General features: G+C 35.0%; 1 protein-coding gene across 1 annotated transcript in view; it reads left to right on the forward strand.

Annotated features, from left to right (window-relative positions):
• The window catches only part of LOC112834046 (uncharacterized), a 342,252-nt gene that overhangs the window by 252,124 nt on the left and 70,427 nt on the right, over positions 1 to 19,701 (forward strand). The window contains exon 4 of the mRNA XM_073891876.1: positions 10,365 to 10,412. Coding sequence (XP_073747977.1) covers position 10,365 — 1 coding nt within the window. The 3' untranslated portion in view covers positions 10,366 to 10,412. The remainder of the gene's footprint in view (positions 1 to 10,364; positions 10,413 to 19,701) is intronic.

Here is a 19,701-nt window from a genome sequence, read left to right on the forward strand (position 1 = left end):
TTATGATTTATATTGTGGTGGGTTCTCTCTTTGAGCACAAAAGGTCCTCCAGGGAGATACAATATTAATCTTATCTTTAAGCACATACTTCCACCCCCCAAGTATGGAATGGCTCTGGAAATTTATGCTTCAGATGAAAATTGAAAGTTTGAATTTGTAATTTTATATTTTTATTAGAGAGTTATGAGTTGAGATTAGGAAATCTTTATTTTATAGTTAGTATGTGACGATCAATATTTCCTACTATAAACAGCCATGTTTACCAATATAATTTAATTTTACAATGATTACTTTTTCTCATTGAACTGTATATATAAATAAAAAACATTATAGATTAAAAGATTCTTTTATATCTATAAATAAAGTAAGGAAATCCATTTTTGATGAATGCTACAAGTTACTATTTTTAAATAGTAGTGTGGTTAAAAAACACGTAACATGAGATCTACCCTCTTTACAGAATTTTAAGTACAATACAGTGCTGTTCATATTGTATTGTTGGTATTAAGCACAATGTGGTATGGTGGGTCTCTCGAACTTTTCCATCTGGCAGGACTAAAACTCTAAACCCATCGAACAGCATTTTCCCCTGCCATCAACACCCGGCAGCCACCATTCTACTTTCTGTTTCTGTGAATTTGACTATTCTAGATAGTCAAATATAAGTGACTCCGCTACATATACATGGAATCATGTATTATTTGCCCTTCTGCCACTGGCTTATTTCACTTAGCATAATGTCCTTAAGATTTATCCACGTTGTTGCATATGACAGGATTTCTTTCTATTCTTGTGGCTCAATAATATTCCATTTTATATGTGTACCACGTTTTAAAAACTAATCTGTCAATGTATATTTAGGTTATGTTTACTGCTCGGCTATTATGAATACTGTTGCAATAAACACAGGAGTGCAAATATCTTTTCAGATTCCTTATTTTGGATAATTATCCAGAGGTGGGATTATTGAATCATGTCTTAGTTCTATTCTTAATTTTTTCAGGAACCTCCATACTGTTTTCCATAGCAGCTTACCATTTTATATATTCCCGCAAATAATGCATAAGCGTCCAAATTTCTCCATATCCTCACCAACACTGGTTTGTGTGTGTGTGTGTATCTCCTTTGGAGAAATGTCTATTCAAGTTATCTGCTCAGATTATTTTATTGATTGACTGATTGATTTCTGTTGAATTATAGGGATTCCTTATGTGCTTTGGATAGTAACTCCTTATCAGACATATGGTCTGAAAATATATTCTTCCATTCTAAAAGTTGTCTTTTTCACTCTCTTGATTGTTTCCTTTGCTATGCAGAATCTTTTTAGCTTGATGTAGTCCCATTTATTTTTGTTTTTATTGTCTGTGCTTTGGGTGTCATATTCATAAAATCATTGCTAAGATCAATGTCATGAAAAATCTTCACATTTTTTTAAGGAGTTATATTGTTTCAATATAGGTTTATGTTTAAGTCTTCAATCCACTTGGAGTTGATTTTGTGTAGTGTAAGATAAAAGTTCCATTGGTCTGTGTGTCTATTTTTTGCTGGTAGCATACTATTTTAATTACTATTGCTTTGTAGTATAGTTTGAAATCAAAAGGTGATGCCTCCAGCTTTCTTCTTCTTTTTCAGGATTGCTTTAGCTATTCAAGGTCTTTGTCATTCCATAAATTTTTAGAATTTCTTTTTCTATTTCCGTGGAAAATACCATTGGAATTTTGATAAGGACTGCATTGAATCTATAGAGGATTTTGGATGGTATGGGCATTCTGACATTAAGTCTTTCAATCCATGAACGTGGGGTATCTTTCCATTTGTTTGTGTCTTTCAACAAAGTCTTGTAGTTTTCATTGTAGAGACCTTTCATTTCCTTGGTTAAATTTATTCCTAAGTATTTACTGTTTTTGATGCTTTTATGAATGGGATAGTTTTCTTTATTTCTTTTCAGATGTTTTATTGTTGGTGTATAGAAATGCCACTGATTGCTATATGTTGATTTTATCCTGCAATTTTAATGAATTTCTTGATTAGTTCCAACAGTTTTTTTGCTTGAGCCTTTAGAATTTTCTCTATATAAGTTGATGTCTACAAATAACAACCATTTTACTCCTTCATTTCTTATTTGGATGCCTTTTATTTTATTGTCTTGCCTAACTGCTATAGCTAGGACTTCTAGTACCATGTGGTGAGAGTGGACACCCTTGTGTCCTTCTAGTACCATGTGGTGAGAGTGGACACCCTTGCCTTGTTCCTGATCTTAGAGGCAAAGCTTTCCATCTTTCACCATTGTTTATGATATTTGCTTTGGTTTTGTTGTATATGGCCTTTATTATGTTGAGGTATGTTCCTTCTATATTCAATTTTTCAGGTATAGTTTTTTTTTAATAGTTTGTCATTTAACCTGTATGCCAGAATTAAAAGTGATTTACATACCACCATTCTAGTATTACAATATTCTCTATTTGTCCATATATTTATACTTGCCAGCAGTTTTTCTACTTTTGTATTGCTGTTTAATGCCCTTTTGTTTCAATTTGAAAGACTCCCTTTAGCATTTCTTGTAAGGCAGGTCTAGTGGTGATAAACTTCCATAGATTTTGTTTGTCTGAGAATGTCTTTATCTCTCCTTCGCTTCTAAAGGATAGTTTTGCCAGGTTTAATATTCTTGATGGGTTGTTTTTTCTTTGAGCTCTTTGTATATTTCATGCCATTTTTCTCCCTAGCTTACAAAGTTTCTGCTGGGAAATTTACTTATAGTCTTCTTTTGGTTCTGGTTGCAATTCTGTTGTTTGTATGTGTTGGGTGGGTGGGTGGGTTCTGACACAACACCAAGTAATTCTCCAGACATCAGCAGGGTGTCCAAGAATTCAACTCAGTTTTGACACTATCTGCCTGGAGAGGGCCTCAGATATTACAGGTTAAATTTCAGTCCTTGGGGCGCCCAGGTGGCTCAGTCGTTAAGTGTCTGCCTTTGGCTCAGGTCATGATCCCAAGGTCCTGGGATCGAGCCCCGCATTGGGCTCCCTGCTCGGTGGGAAGCCTGCTTCTCCCTCTCCCACTCCCCCTGCTTGTGTTCCCTCTCTCGCTGTGTCTCTCTCTGTCAAATAAATAAATAAAATCTTAAAAAAAAAAAAGTTCAGTCCTACTATACCCTCCTCTCCCACCAACTTCAGATGCCAGTCACAAGCCCAGGTTATTACTTGTGCTTTTGACCAGCCAACTATAGATTTCGAGGTTCCAATGAACCCCTTCTTGTGTTTCAGACACCAGTTGCAATCCAGATTGTTACTTGTATTTCTGACTGACTGACTGACTATAAACTAGAGGTTCGCCAACCTCTTCCTCAGGTTCAGTTAGTTTGCTAGAGCAGCTCACAGAACTTAGAGAAACATTTTACTTGTTAGATCACTGGTTTATTATAAAAGGATATAACTCAGGATCAGTCAGATGGAAGAGATGAATAAGACAAAGTACGGGGAAGGGCATGGAGTTTCCATACCCTCTTCAGGTGTACCACTCTCCTCAAATCTCCATATGATCAACAATCAAGCTCTCTGAACCCCATTTTTGGTTTTTTTTGTGGAGGCTTCATTCTAAAGCATGATTGATTAATTCATTGGCCATTGTTGATAGCCTCAACCTCTAGTTCCTCTCCTCTCCCTGGAGGTTGGAGAGTAGAGCTGAAAGATTCAGCCCTCTAATCACATGATTGACTCCACTGGCAACCAACCCATCTTTAGGGATCCAAATTCACATCATTAACATTAACAAAAGATGCCTCTAGGATTTTCATCAGTTAGGAAATTTCAAGAATTTTATGAGCTCTATGCCAGAAATGGAGACAAAGACTAAATATATATTTCTTATTAATTAAAGTATCACAAGTCTTGTGGAGGTTCTTTTGTACAATGAGGAGTCTCTTTTTTCTTTGCTGCTTTCAGAAATCTTTCTTAGTCTTTGACTATTGACAGTTTGATTAAAAATATGCCTTTGGTTGGATTTCTTTGTATTCCTTCTAGTTGGGATCTCTTGGGCTTTTTGGATCTTGATGTCCTTTTCCCTTCTAGATTTAGGGTGTTTTCAACCATTATTTGTTTAAATAGCTTTCTGCCATTTCTGTCTTATTCTGGGACTCCCAAAATGGGTATAATTGGTCTCTTTGATAGCATTATATATATCTCATAGATTTTCTTATTTTTCATTCTTTTTTTCCTTTGTTCCTTTGGTTGGATAATTTCAAATGACCAATCTTCAAGTTTGTTTATACTTTCATCTGATTGATGAAATCTGATGTTGAACTCCTCTAGTAAATTTTTCAGTGCAGTTACTCAGTTTTTCAGCTCTAAGATTTTTGTTTGGTTCTTTCAAAATATTTTCTATCTTTGTTGATACTCTTATTCCTTCACTCATTGTTTTCTTGAGCTCATCAAGCATCTTTATGATGCTTATTTTGAATTCCTATTCAGTTAATTCATATAACTCTGTTTCTATAGGTTTGTTTTCTGGAGATTGCTTTTGTTCTTTTGATTGGGCCATGTTTCCTTCTTTCTTCATGTGTTTTGTTACTTTTTATTGGGATTTTTGTGTTTGAAAAAGCAGCCACCTCTCTGTCTTTAAAGGCTGGCCTTGTACTATGTAAGACCTTCACCAATCAGCCCTGCTAGAAATTCTAAAGGCCTCTGAAACCTTTTTGGCAGACAGTACAACTTCTCTGGGCCTATATGTGTAGTTTCTCAATTACTGGTTTCTATTTCAGGAGCCTATAATCTTTTGTTGCCTTTAATATCTGTCTGTGGAACTGCAGTTCTCTAGTTCTACAGAAGCAAGCTGCCCAACTCTCCCTTGTTCTCAGTGACCACTAGGTATCCAGAGTATACCAGCTCCCTGTTAGTACCTGTGTTAGATACCAGTCCCCCAGGGGGCCCACTGAAAAGCCAGAGCCCTGGACACTCTACTCTCTTCCTGCCCTCTTGAGGTAGTAGCATGTGTACCTTCTCTTGATCATGCTGAATTGTATTAACCATAGCAAGCCTCCTATCTTTTTCCTATATTCTGAGCAATCTCCAGACATCCAAACTATGTTGGTTCTGTCATTGCTCCAAATGAAGTAAGACAGAAACCACTCCCTTGGGCAGTCTTTTAATGAACTGGAATGCCAGACACACGTTTCACTCCTCTCCCTCCCTTCTAAGGGAGAATTTTCAGGTTATGTTGCTTCTGCCAATGGTGCTGAACTATGCTGGCTGCAACAAGTCACCCACTGCTTTTCTTTGTTTTCAGAAGTCCCCAGGCATGCAAAGTGTACTGGTTTTGTCAGTTCTTCAAGTGAGGTGAGACAGAAACCAGTTCCTCAGGCAGCTCTCTAAAAAGCCAGAACATTGGAGGGATGCTCCACTCTTCACTTTCCCCTTAAAGGAATGGTGACAGGCTGAGGTGTTCTTTCCTAGTATTGGCTTGGGAGACAGGCTGATGCAGGTAAAGTGGAATTACTCTTCTTACCTGTTTCAAAGCAGCTGTCCTCAGCTTTATTCTCACCTGGGGACTTGAGACTTCTTAATTGAATTCAGAATTCTCACAAAGATATATTGGTCCACATATCATTGTTAAATCAGTGTTTTTGTGAGTAAACAAGGGTTGGGTCACCTTGTTAACATTAGTCCTATTACATATTATTTTGAAATGTTTCAGTATGTTAAATGTGTCAGTATGTTAATAATTAACTTTAGTCCGATTGCATGTCATCAAGAAACTATCCATCAATGAGACTCTTACTTGAAAACATGTGGCTAGCCATTGGCATCAAAAGGTCAAGGACCTTCTCCTGGAAAAACAATACTTTATTACTGATTATCAGTTTCTAGCTTTGCAGTCTCTCACTTGATACTGTGAAAGTCTTGTTTGCATTGAAATACAGTTCATAAATAGGAGATTAGGAGGTAAACACTCTGGGTTCTTCATGTGGAAGCTTTAATCCCACCAATTTGGACTCACTACCCATTGTTCTGAAGCATCCCTTACCCAGAAGAAGATGGTTGGAGACTGAGATAATGGGGAAGACATATTCTGGAGGGAGGAATTTTACTTAAGGATGGTGTAGATAAGATTTCAGCAACATATTTCCAAACCCTCTTAAATGTGCAACATGGGATTTTTGTCATAATTTTAGTGGAAAAAATTTGATTTTACATCCAGATAGTAAGTATAGGAGAGAATTTTAAAGTTAATTTTTACTTCTTTCTCCTTTGCTCTGCTTCCCCTGGTAGCCTCTATATTTATTTTCCTTCATACATATTAGCCTACTTGTTGCCATCTCTTCCTTTTGAATGTTTTTATGCATTTTATATTGTCCCTTGTAGACTGTCATGCATGCTCACTAATTCTACTCATTAATTCTAATTTATCTTATTTCTTCAATGACCAGTGTGTGTTCTTTTTCTCCTTTATCTGGCCCTCCCTTTCTTCTCTTTGGAATAATTACTTAATGCTTACAAGGAGTGCCTTGAATGCTAAATCTATAATTCAGACAACTGATTTTTAAACAGAATCCAAAGGTTGCATTTGAGGCTGGCCCAAGTATGTATCAGCCATATGCCACTGAAATAATCTATTGTTTATCACTGTTTTATTGTGTTCTTATACAGTGTATACTGCTTGGGTGTGATCTGGCACTGTTAGCTTATCCACTTCAAAATTAATCAAGCCAGCTGGAGGAGTGTAATTTAGAGGAGTAGCACATGGGTTTGTAAATGCTGACATCTTGAATGTGCTCTGAGGGTGTCTCTGATGTTTTTTCTACCCTAGTTTCACCCAAATAAACCGTGAAAATGAAAACACATACCCACACTCACTCATCTATATATGTACAAAAATCTTTGTATTGTTCAGGTTTCACCGAAATATCAAGAAAATGAAAACAATAGTATGTGAATTTCCTTTAAATCAAAGCAAGTCTGTGGCATTTACAAATATTTAAGTATGGTGTGGTATCTAACATCTTGATGTTTATTTCCAGTATGCTTTTCCATAGTTTTTTCATTTTATTATCAAATATTTTATTTATTCAGTTCCCTCCCTTCTTTCCTTTATCCCTTTCTTCCCTTCCTTTCTTCCTTCCATCTTCTCTTCTCTTCAACAACTACCTATGGAGCATTACCTATGAGCCAGAGAGTTCACTGATGAATAAAATTGTTATGGAGATATTTATAATATATACAAACACATAAAAAGTGGAAAAGATATGATTTTCAATAGTGGTAAGTTTTATAAAGAAAAGTCATAATTATATAATAGAGATAGATGGGTGAGGGTGGGGTGACTATTTTCCTATAGAAAGCCAAGTAAGACATTGCCAAGGAAGTGCATTTGAGTTGCCACTTAAATGACAAGAAATAGCCAACCACAGGAGGACCTGGGCTCACTGTTCTAGACTGATAGATAGCAAATTTGAGCTTTTCAGAATTTAAGGAATATAAAGCAGGCCAGGAACAGTGAATGAGGGGGACAGTGGAAAGATTAGTTCAGAGAGGTAAGCAGGGTTTGGTTGTTTTTTTTTTTAAGATTTTATTTATTTATTTGACAGAGAGAGACAGAGTGAGAGAGGGAACACAAGCAGGGGAAGTGGGAGAGGGAGAAGCAGGCTTCCCACCGAGCAGGGAGCCTGATGCGGGGCTCGATCCCAGGACCCTGGGATCATGACCTAAGCCGAAGGCAGACGCTTAACGACTGAGCCACCCAGGCGCCCCAGTAAGCAGGGTTCTGTTCATGACAGCTGATGAAGGTTTGAGGAATCGGTTAGATTTTATTCCAGTTGTAACAAGAAACTATTGGAGTTTTAAGCAAGGATGTGATATGGTTTGATTTATGTTTTTAAAAGATCACTATGGCTTCCACATAGCAAGTAAGGGAGGTAAAGAATGAAAACAAGAACTAGGAAACTCAAGCACAAATATATTAAAATGTTTGTCCTAGAATACAAAGAGAACCATAGAATTAGAACCCTTGTCTGCTGACTTAAAGTACAATCCTTTCTATTGTTTTATTAAATCAAAGGTATACCTATGAGTCATCATTTTTATTTATTTTTCTATCATTTTGTCCTCCAGACACAATCTTCCTTCCTATCTTCTCAGGTTATCCTAGGAATTATTAATTATCTTTTAATTTATTCTTCTAAGGGCTCTACTTCACTATGTTATAGAAGAAGTATGTTTTACTGTTTTTATTAAGGTATCCCCTTTAGTGAGGATATGCTTAGTGCCTATGCTGTCCGTTTAATTAAATGTAAAAATATGATTCTAGGATAAAACTGAACAGATTAATACCTTCCCTGTTGAGAGAAGACACGGGGAAATAGGATAGTTGTGAAAGAAAACCAATTCTTAGTGCTTACGAGTGCTTTTCATAAATGGTTTCTACTGGTTCTATTTAATTTTCTAGGGAAAAATGATTACTTTTGTAAAATAACTCTTGTCTAGAGAAATTTTGGTGTATGTATGAGATAATTCATGCACAGTTTAAAAAGGTCGAAGTTTTAGCTGAAGATTGGACTATGTAGCCATCTTAATGTAAAGTTGAGCAGAATAAAACTGCTGTAAATCTCATTTATTATTTTTTCCATTATCTTGTTTATTCATTAATTTCTTCATTCAGCAAATCTTTATGGAGTAATTTGTATGTTAAGGGATGGATGTTCTCACATATCTTTGACTTCTGAAGTGCTAATCTTTCTTGGTTTGTCCATTTCTTATTCCTTGGGTTAATATACTTCCCAGACTTCTTTATGTGTTCTAGCAATTTAGTTATGGTGTCCTTGCATATTTCTCCCAGATTGAGCATTTCAGTCATGTTTCTCCCCTATTAATTGCTTCCTATGCTTCCCTGGTTCCTTAATTGCCACACTCTTCTTCCTTAGTTGCAGCCACTTTATCTTGCTTGCACATTCTAACTTACCCCATTCTCTGGAACTTGACCTGTCCTGTGCTGTTTGCTGGTATTTAAGGAATTTTTCCTGGGTAATTTGCAAGATACAGCATCAAAAGTCAACCTTACTGCTAATTGTATTTGTGGTTTCTGATTTGCTTCTGATTTCTAATGATTTTGCATTTTCTTTTTCCACTGACCAGTTCTCTACTTGAAATCCTGTTTTTCTCCCAAGTAAGAACATTTTATTATGCCTTGAACCATAATTCTGTATCTGGGCCAGACTCTTCTGTCTAGTCTCTGCACATTGCTTACTTTGGACACTTCTGTGTCTGTTTGCTTCGCCTCATAAGATAAGACCTTAGGTGGTGGGACATTACCTCCTGCCTACATTAACCAAGAGAGATTCTAAGGTCTTTTCAGACTGCCTCTCCTCCTCAAAGGAACTCACTACAACCTGTTTTCCCAGTCCCCCACAATACATATACTGACATCTCTAAGGTCACAAATAGCTTTCTGTTTGGTATATCCAGTGGGCATTCAATAGAGGTCGCCATCTGTTTTGATCCTTGGTACACTTGTCTTCTCTAACCCAGGTTTTTGCTGGTTCTCACATCTCTTCTCTGCTTCCTTCATGGTTTCTTCCACATGACTCATCCTTTAAATGTTAGTTTTTCTCAGTGTTCTGTCCTTGATCATTTGTCATTTTAAAAACTCGGTGGGCAATCTTGTCCACTCTTATTTCAATAGCCATATCCCCCAGGCTTAATCCTATGCTCTGGACTCATATATCCATCTTTCTCTCAACCATTCATCATTACCTCGATCCTAATATCTTGAAATCTGCATATGTCATCTTCTCTCAAAATTGTTCCTCTTCCTAAACTTTCTGTTTAATCATCTTTCTTTTCCACAGTTCCATATCTATCCAGCCGTAAGTTCTGATAATTTTAATGCCTAAGTATTTCTTGACATTCTCTGCTCCTTCCCCTTTTGTCTCCTCTACCTCAATTCTGGCTAGACAATCACAAGAGTGTCCTTATTGATCTACCTGCCTCTAGTTTTGTCATCTTCAAGTCCATCCTTTATAGAACTGCCAGAGAGATCTATTGCAGATGTCAATAACACTAACTCATGCTGCTACAGACCTTTTTACAACTTCCCATTATCTACAGACTAAATTTCAAACTCCTTTGACAGTATATACAATCATCCATGATCTTACTTAACCAGTTTCATCTCTTACCATCCACGGCCTAGAACTCTGGCTTATAACACTGAACTACTTGTAGTTTTTTGCAGGTTTTGCGTATTGGTACCACTTGGTCCTATAGTCCTGTTTACCTTCTTCTGCCTGGCTGTTCTCCCCCCCCCACCTCCCCTCATTACCAGTCATTTATGGTTCATCTTCTTCAGCTTAATATTATTTTCTATATTTCTTCTAGAATGACTACTCTAACACTGGTATTCCTGTCTGAACTTCCTTTGCCATGGTGAGTTAGATGTCCTTCAGCTTTGCTCCAAGGTACTTTATATATATGTCATATATATATTGTCTTAATTATCTGTTCATGTGTCATAACTTCTTTTGCATTTCCAGTGGTACTTGGACTACTACTAATCACAAATTCAGTTCAGTAAACATTTGTGGGTTATTTGATTTTCAAGTAAGTTTATTTCAGTGAGGAAGCAAGATGAATGCTGTTAGTCTCTTGGTACTTATTTTTCTCATTCTTAAGCATTTTACTAAATATTTTTGGAATCGTTATATTGAGAAATTTATTTTCTATGTGGAAGAGGCAGTTTAAAAAAACTTATGTAAAACTGAAATATTCCAAATAATATAAATCTTGTTTCTTTTTTAAACCCATTTTCCTCCTGCTAAAAATATTCATCATAGAAGATAACTGGTCTTCTTTCTGACAGTTATTTTAATTTCAAAGGAATCAAAAGGATATACCTTTTCTTGAAAAGCTTGTGTTTATTTTTAATTATACTGTCAACTCATTGTATGATTTTGGATGACTTGCTTAATGTTTCTATTTCTTTTCTGTTAAATCCTAATATCTCCTAATAATTATTACAATTAACAGGATGACCAACATAGAAATTGTGCTATTAAAGCTATTTTTTAGTAGTGTAGCATGATTAATATATACAATGTCCATTTAACCCCTTAATTTTTTAATGTGATGCTATTTATTTATTAAATACCATTTGCTAGGCACTGCTCTCAGATGCTTTATGTATAACACATTTAATCTCATGTTAGCTGGTGAAGTATTATTATCTTCATTTTATAAATGAGCTAACTCAGATATGCAGTCATCAAGTTACTTGGTCAAACATACCTCTTTTGAACTGAATTGTGTCTCCCACCCCCCAAATTAATGTGCTGATGCTTTAACCTCAGTGTAAAGGTATTTCGAGATTAGGAAATAAATAAGGCTAAATGAGGTCATAAGGTCAGGGCCCTTATCCAATAGGACTGGGGTCCTTGTAAGAAGAGGAAGAAACACCTGGGGATGTGTGCATACAGAAAGAAGGCCCGTGAGGACACAGCAAGAAGACAGCCATCTACAAACCAGAGAGAGAGAGATCTCACCAGAAACCAATTCTGCCTGCAGCATGATTATAGACTTCCAACCTCTAGAACTATTAGAAAAGAAATTTCTGGTGTTTAAGCCACCCAGCATATCCTGTGGTATTCTCCTATGGCAGCACTAATAGGTTAATATAACACCCGGCTAGCAAATAGCAGAGTGGAATTAAACCCCTTCAGGATGGCTTCAGAGCACATTCTCAGCTATTATACTGCCTTACAAAATTGCCATGGCATTTCAAGTTCAAATAAAGAAAGTTTATAGTGGTTATATGTAAATAAATTTAGTTGTTTATTTTCATATTTCTATTTCATTGGCGTATTTTCTTTTCAATAATTATTTAATGTTTCCTGGAAAGCAATTTTGTACTATTACTAAATTCTTTAAAAAAAATCCTTACCCTCTGTAAGAATCTTTATACCCTTTGATCTTACTTCTACAATTAAATCCTTAATAAGTAATCAAAAAGTTTGAAAAAAGTAACAGTGGATATCCTAGAAATACAAAGTATTATAAGAGAATACTATAAAAAATTAGATTCTAACAAACTGGACAATAAGGAAGAAATGGATACACTCCTAGAAACATATAATCTTTCAAAACTGGATCAGGAAAACATAGAAAATCTAAACAGACCAATTACTAGTAATGAAATTGAAGAAGTAATCAAAACACTCCCAACAAACAAAAGTCTAGGACCAGATAGATTCACAGGTGAATTCTACCAAACATTTAAGGAAGAGTTAATACCTATTCTTCTCAAGCTACTGCACAAAATAGAAGAGGAAAAACTTCCAGATACATTCTACAAGGCCAGCATTACTCTGATATCAAAATCAGACAGACACTACAAGAAAAGAAAGTACAGGCCAGTATCCCTGATGAACATAGATGCAAAAATCATCAACAAAATATTATCAAACCATCAAACATCATCAAATTATCAAACAAAATATTATCAATACATTAAAAGATATATGATTGACTGGGATTTATTCTGGGGATGCAGGGATAGTTCAATATGCACAAATCAATCAGCATGATACACCACATCAACAAAACAAAGGATAGAAATCATATGATCATCTCAAGAGATGGAGAAAAGTCATTTGACAACATTCAATATCCATGATGAAAACTTTCAACAAACTAGGTTTAAAGAGAACATACTTGAACACAATGAAGGCCATATATGAAAAACTCACAGCTAACATTATACTCAATGGTGAAAAACTGAGAGCTTTTCCTCTAATATCAGGAAGACAAGGATGTATACTTGTACCACTTTTATTCAGCATAGTACTGGAAGTCCTAGGCACAGCAATCAGACAAGAAAAAGAAATAAAAGGCATCCAAATTGGTAAGGAAGAAGCTAAACGGTCACTGTTCATAGATGACATACTATATATAGAGAACTCTAAAGACACCAAAAAACTACTAGAAGTAATAAATGAATTCAGTAATACACAGAAATCAGTTGCATTTCCATACATTAATAACAAAGTAGCAGAAAGAGAAATTAAGAAAACAATTCTCTTTACATTTGTACCAAAAAGAATAAAATACCAAGAAATAAACTTAACCAAGGAGGTGAAAGACCTGTATTCTGAAAATTGTAAGACATTGATGAAAGAAATGGAAGATGACACAAATAAATGGAAAGATATTCTGTGCTCATGGTTTGGAAAATTAATATTATTAAGATGCCCATACCACACAAAGCAATATATAGATTCAATGCAATTCTTGTCAAAATACCAATAATATTTTTCTTTTTTTCCCCCAATAACATTTTCCACAGAACTGAAACAGATAATACTAAAATTTGTATGGAACCACAAAAGTTCTTGAATAACCAGGGCAATCTTGAGAAAGAAGAGCAAAGCTGGAGGTATCACAATCCCAATTTTAAGATATACTACAAAGCCGTAGTAACCAAACCAAAATGGTACTGGCACAAAAATAGACACACAGATCAATGGAACAGAATAGGGAGCTAGAAATAAACCCATGCTTATACAGTTGATTAATCTATGACAAAGGGGACAAGCATATACAATGGGGAGAGGATAGTCTCTTCAATAAATGATGCTGAGAAAACTGGACAACTACATGAAAAAAAAATGAAACTGGACCACTTTCTTACACCTAACACAAAAGTAAACTCACAATGAATTAAAGACCTAAATGTGAAACATGAAATGATAAAACTTCTACAAGAGAACATAGGCAGTAACTTCTTTGATTGGCCATAACAACATTTTTCTAGACATGTCTTCTCAGACAGGGAAACAAAAACAATAATAAACTATTGGGACTTCACCAAAATAAAAAGCTTTTGCACAGCAAAGGAAGCCATCAACAAAATGAAAAGGCAATCCTAGTGAATGGGAGAAGATATTTGCAAATGACACATCTGTCAAGAGGTTAATATCCAAAGTATCTAAGGAACTTATACCAACTCAACACCAAAAAAACAAATAATCTGATTGAAAATGGGCAAAGGATCTGCATAGACATTTTTCCAAAGAAGACATACAGATGGCCAACAGACACATGAAAAGATGCTCAACATCACTAATCATTAGGGAAATAAGAATCAAAACTATGAGATATCACCTTTAGCCGTCCAAATGGCTAGAATCAGAAAGACAAGAAATGACAAGTGTTGGTGAGGATGTGGAGAAAAAGGAACCCTCGTGCACTGTTGGTGAGAATATAAATTGAGATAGCCAGTGTGCAAACATGGAGGTCCTCAAAAATTAAAAATAGAAGTATCATATGATCTAGTAATTTTACTACTGGATACTTACCCAAAGAAAATACAAACAGTAATTTGAAAAGACGTATGTACATTATGTTTATGGCAACATTATTTCCAATAGCCAAGATAAGGAAGTAACCTATGTCCATTGATAGATTAATGGATAAAGAAGATGTGGTATATATATAGATAGATAGATACCACAAAAATAGATATTGTATGATATTATTATATATATAATATACAATAATATAACATATTGTAATGATAGGTAATTATATATATAATATAATATTAGTCATAAAATGGGTGAGATCTTGCCATTTGTGACAACATGGATGGACCTAGAGGGTAATATGCTAAGTGAAATAAGTCAGACCATGAAAGACCAATACCATATGATTTCATTTATATGTGGAATCTAAAACACAAAACAAATTAATAAAAAACACAAACAGACACTTAAATACAGAGACCAAACTGATGGTTGCCAAAGGGGAGAAAGGTGGGGAGATGGGCAAAAATGGGTGAAGGGGAATGGGTTATACTTATGGAATGAATAAGTCATGGAGATGAAAAGTACAGCATAGGGAATATAGTCAATGGTTTTGTAATAGCCTTGCATGGTGACAGATGGTAGGTACACTTGGGGTGAGCATAACATTACATATAGACTTGTCAAATCACTATATTGTACACCTGAAACTAATGTAACATTGTTTATCAACTATACTTCAATAAAAGAGTTTGAAAAATAGTATTTAATTATCTAAATAGTTAAATTGTTATGCAATGAATATACTGTAACTATTAAAAACCATTTTTGGAGACTGTTTTCTGATATGAGAAATGCTTAGAATTTTGTATTTAAAAGGTTGCAATATTGTATATATAGAACCATCCTAATTTTGTTAAATTAGCCATGTACATATATGTAAATATATGTACCTACACATACTATGTTTATATGTGTATGCATGTATCCATATATCCATACACAGATACATGATAAAAAGAATAACAGGAAATATATTAGCAGTTGTTTTCTCTGGTGGTGATTTATGGGTGAATTTTATTTTTCTTCTTTATATTCATATATATATATTTTACATATTTTTGTATTTCTCATTGAATATAAAGTAGTGTGCTTATATAGTTTATTTCTAACTAGAAAAAAAATCCCAAGTCACATTATTTGAAAAATTTATTAGCAAGTTCAGTGGCTTTTCTGAGTAAATTTTGCATTCCTCCAATTATACTACACAGTTTATTGTCAAACAGCATCAGGCTACTCTACGTACTTAAGTTCTGGAACACTGATAGTTCCTTATTATTACCAGTTAATGTTGTTTTTAAAACTAAACTCAAGGGGGCACTTCTGTGTTATTTTCTTCCTAAAACTGTGCAAACTACAGGTGGCAGAATCAGTGTTATCTACTTGGAAGGCCCTCTGTTACCCAGAAATCCTAGCGGCCATGATGCTAATGATGACCAAGAGTGATTTAAATGATGGATGCCTATGAAGCCCTATTTTTCCTTGTTCTCTCTGAGTGTGATGGTATTAGCCATTTAGCATCTTAATACCTGCTGACTCAGTTGGAAAAGCATGCAACTCTTGATCTCAGGGTTGTGAGTTTGAACCCCACATGCGGTGTAGAGATTACCTAAATAAATAAAACTTAAAAAAATAACAGCTTAATAAGCCAAATAACTAATTATTTGAATATTTGGGTTAAATTTGGCTATTTGGATAAAGTATCTATGAAGAAGAACAAATACATTGCATTTAAGAGTTTAAAAATACTATTTTTATGGTTCTGAACCCTAGAAAACAAGTTCTATACAGCTTTTTAAATGTGGACTCTTTAGGGACAATAGAAAAATATTGTCCCTAAAATAAAAATATAAAAATATCTCACTCCTTGCTTCTTCTGTATGGTGTGTATATAAGCAAGTATATACTTTATTAAAATTTTGTAGTTCTATGTATTACTTAAAGAAACTTACCCTTTGCCCCTGCTCACCTCCAGCATTCTAAATTCACAAACTCAATGCTACTTTATTATAGTTTTTAAAAATTCTAGAGCACTGTAAAAAGAGAATATGAAAGCAAAAAATAAAAACAATAATATAAAGAAATAGGGAAGGAAATGAAAATAGGTTGGAGAGAAAATGGGGTGTGGGTGTGGTATGTGTAAGAGTAATCATTAAGAATCTAACTCTAAAATTACACGATTCAGTGTAATATGTACAGGTGATTGGAAATATCACATATCTTACATTAGCCAGGAAAATTCAATATGGATGTGGAGTCAGTTTTTCTTTCTTCCTTTTCCTCCCAGTAGATACATATATCTGTAGAGTTTATATTGGAAGAGAAAGAAAAAGGGAGAGAGAAAAATTCATCCACATTTTAATACTCTTTGTTTCTAAGTATTCTAATGAAGACTCTTATAATTAAGTAAAAAAAAAAAAGAGATCATCTAACCATTTCACAGCTCAGTTATAGAAATGGGTTTTCTTCCTAAATTAATTGACTAGAGAGAACACATTCAAGAAAAGCATAATGTATCAAATCTCTTCACGACAACCTCAGGTTAACTGCATGGTTTTGAGCTTTTTGGAAACTTGTCAAAATAAATAAATTGCTACGTATCACATTATCAATTGGAAAAATCAACCATTAAGGAGTTGCCCCTTTGAAGTGAATTTTCAGATAAAAACAAGTGATTAAAATAGAAAAGGTTAGGAGAGAGAGAGAAATGTTAAACCTGTTTGTACTCTGTTTCTTCAAATTTCTTTCATTCAGTCGTTCAGTATATTTACTTGAGTGTTTATTAGTTATTAATCACCTTTTATTCTATATTTTGTTTATTTCATTACTTCAAATATTGGAGGTAGGATGTGCTGGTTGGATTTAAGAGGATTTAAGTATGGGATCTGGATAAAGCATTTATTAACTTACCAAATATAGCTCACTCAGTATTCAGTGAAAACAGTATACAATAAAATATTTCAATCAGTGAAAGTGACTTAGATTAGCAGAGGTTGGGGAAAGAACACATATGGAATTATTGTATAAAAATTATATAATCAAATCAAGCATTTTTCCTATGGAATATCTGTTAAGACATAGGGATACTTTTACTATATGGAATTATTCTTTGCAATGGGAATTTGAAGGAGGTTTTAACTGGAACACAAGAAGAAAGGTAGCAGAAACTTCCAGTAAGTTGGAACTAATAAGAGTAACTTTTGTTTACAAAATGAGTTCACACTCATGTTCTCAACAACACTATGAGATAGGCAATAAGAAAGCTAAACCAGAGATTTTAATTAGGGGGAGCAGCATGGGGTAACTCAGTGGTTTTTAAATTGTATTCTAGATCAGTGCTTCTCAAGTTTATTATGCACACACACCACCTAGGGATCTCCTCACGTGGTAGATTCTATTCAGTTAGCCTGGCGTGGAGCCTGAGATTCTTCACTGCTGCTATGCTCCCAGGGGATGCTGATGACCACTTTGAGGAGGGGCTTTGAAGGTTCTAGGACTGAGTTGTTAGCGCTCTGAGGCTGGGAAGGAAGAGGTCCAATGGGGGATCCTTAAGACTCTGGCATCTCTTTGATTTGATCATATATTGAATTTGCACATTGGATTTTATTTGAAGAATATTTTTGCTGCTTTTTTTTTTTTTCTTATCCTTTGGTTTCAAAGTACTGTGGGAAGAAACTAAGTTTCCATCAAGACTCCAGCAGTATGTATCTTGAGTCTCACAGGATGTGTTTAGTCTTCAGTAAAGTAAATGAAATCAAAGACAAAAATCTCCAGGATAACTGCCAATACTATAAATTTGATATTGTTTTTACTTTAAAACTGCTAGTAAGTGGTAGCTTCAGAGGTTGGACCCAGATCTTCCAGGTTCAGGGTTCTTCTCAACATACCACATGTTTATTCAAATATTTCTGGAGGTCAGAAAGCGAATATGGCCTTTTTGTTCATGGTGAGTAATGGAAGAATCATTGGCTTTGCCAGAGGAGTCCATTAAAAAAATTAGAGAGTAATAGCACATATTGGAAGTGAGAGTATGATGAGAGAGGAGAAAGAACTCCTTGCTCTTCAGAGGTGATTCTTGAGTATCTTGGAAAATTCAGGGTCAATGTATCAGAATTTTAAACTAGAAGGGATCTGGAAGATTTTCTAATTTGAACATATTGTTGCAGTCACAAAAGTTAAGTAACTTGTCCCAAAGTCACTCAGATAGATAGTTTGGATTAGGCTTTGGATCTCCTGATATATGAATATTTCTGTACGTTTTTTAGTCCTATTACAAACCTCCTACTAGTATTGGTGATGTGAAGCCATTGTGGAAGGTGTCCTACATTGGGTTTCTTCCATCATCCCCTCCCAGCTCCAACTCTCCTGCTAGTCCTATTATTTGATAAAGATGATACAAATAGAAGCAAAGCATGAGATACTGGCACCAACAGAAGCCAAAGAATACACAATGGGGAACTGAACATTGACCAGATTACAGAAGCCCTATTTCTTCTTCACAGTAGAAATCACTACCATCATGCATGCTTCTGATTCTCTGGGGTTGGTGCATTCTGGTGCAAGCACCCCCCTCTCTGGGATACTGGGTAAAGGGTAGAATTTTAGGATAAGGTGATGTGAAGCCATAGTTAAAATAAGAGATGGCATTGAAGGAGACTTCATGAATGCAATCAAATTTTTTTCAAATCCAGTAACAAAAATATTTATTAATACTAATGTAGCAAAGTAGTCAGCATTTATTGAACACATAGTACATAGTAGACTCTTCTAAGTGTTTTAAACATCTTTTATCTTTTATTTCTCACGTGCATGGAATTTCACGTATGTGTGTTGCTAGAGTGATAGCGAAAAGAGATGAAAAAGACAGCCCACAAATAAGCTTCTACCAGATTGATTTTTTTTTTGTTGAATTTGCAGTTGTTTGACTTAATGCTTCACACCATCTGGTTTCTTGGGCATCCTATGGACACACATCTTGGCCAGGTCACTTTAGACCTCTCACTTTTTATTTCTTCTTGTAATGTAGAGCCTGCAAATGATTCTGAGGCCTTTTTTCTCTTTAAGACGCACAGAATCATTTAAAACATTCAGTATTTTGCTTCAGTTCTTTTTCCATCCCGCTTCAAGAACAACGAGTATAAACTAGGAAATCTTATTTTAGGCTTACTAATTCTCAATTCGGTCCTTTTGACATTAATGGTTGAAATGGTCCAGATTTTGTTGTTATTGCCGTTCCATTTTTAATTAAGTTTTTTAATTCTAGTGTAGTTAACATACAGTGTTATTTTAGGCTCAGGTATACAACAGTAGTGATTCAGCAACTCTGTGTATTGCTCAGTATGAAGGTTCCTCAGAAAGTT

This window comes from Callorhinus ursinus, unplaced genomic scaffold (assembly GCF_003265705.2).
Source record: "Callorhinus ursinus isolate GAN/ISIS: 27379988/994484 unplaced genomic scaffold, GSC_fseal_2.0 scaffold1, whole genome shotgun sequence".
Lineage (NCBI taxonomy): Eukaryota > Metazoa > Chordata > Mammalia > Carnivora > Otariidae > Callorhinus > Callorhinus ursinus.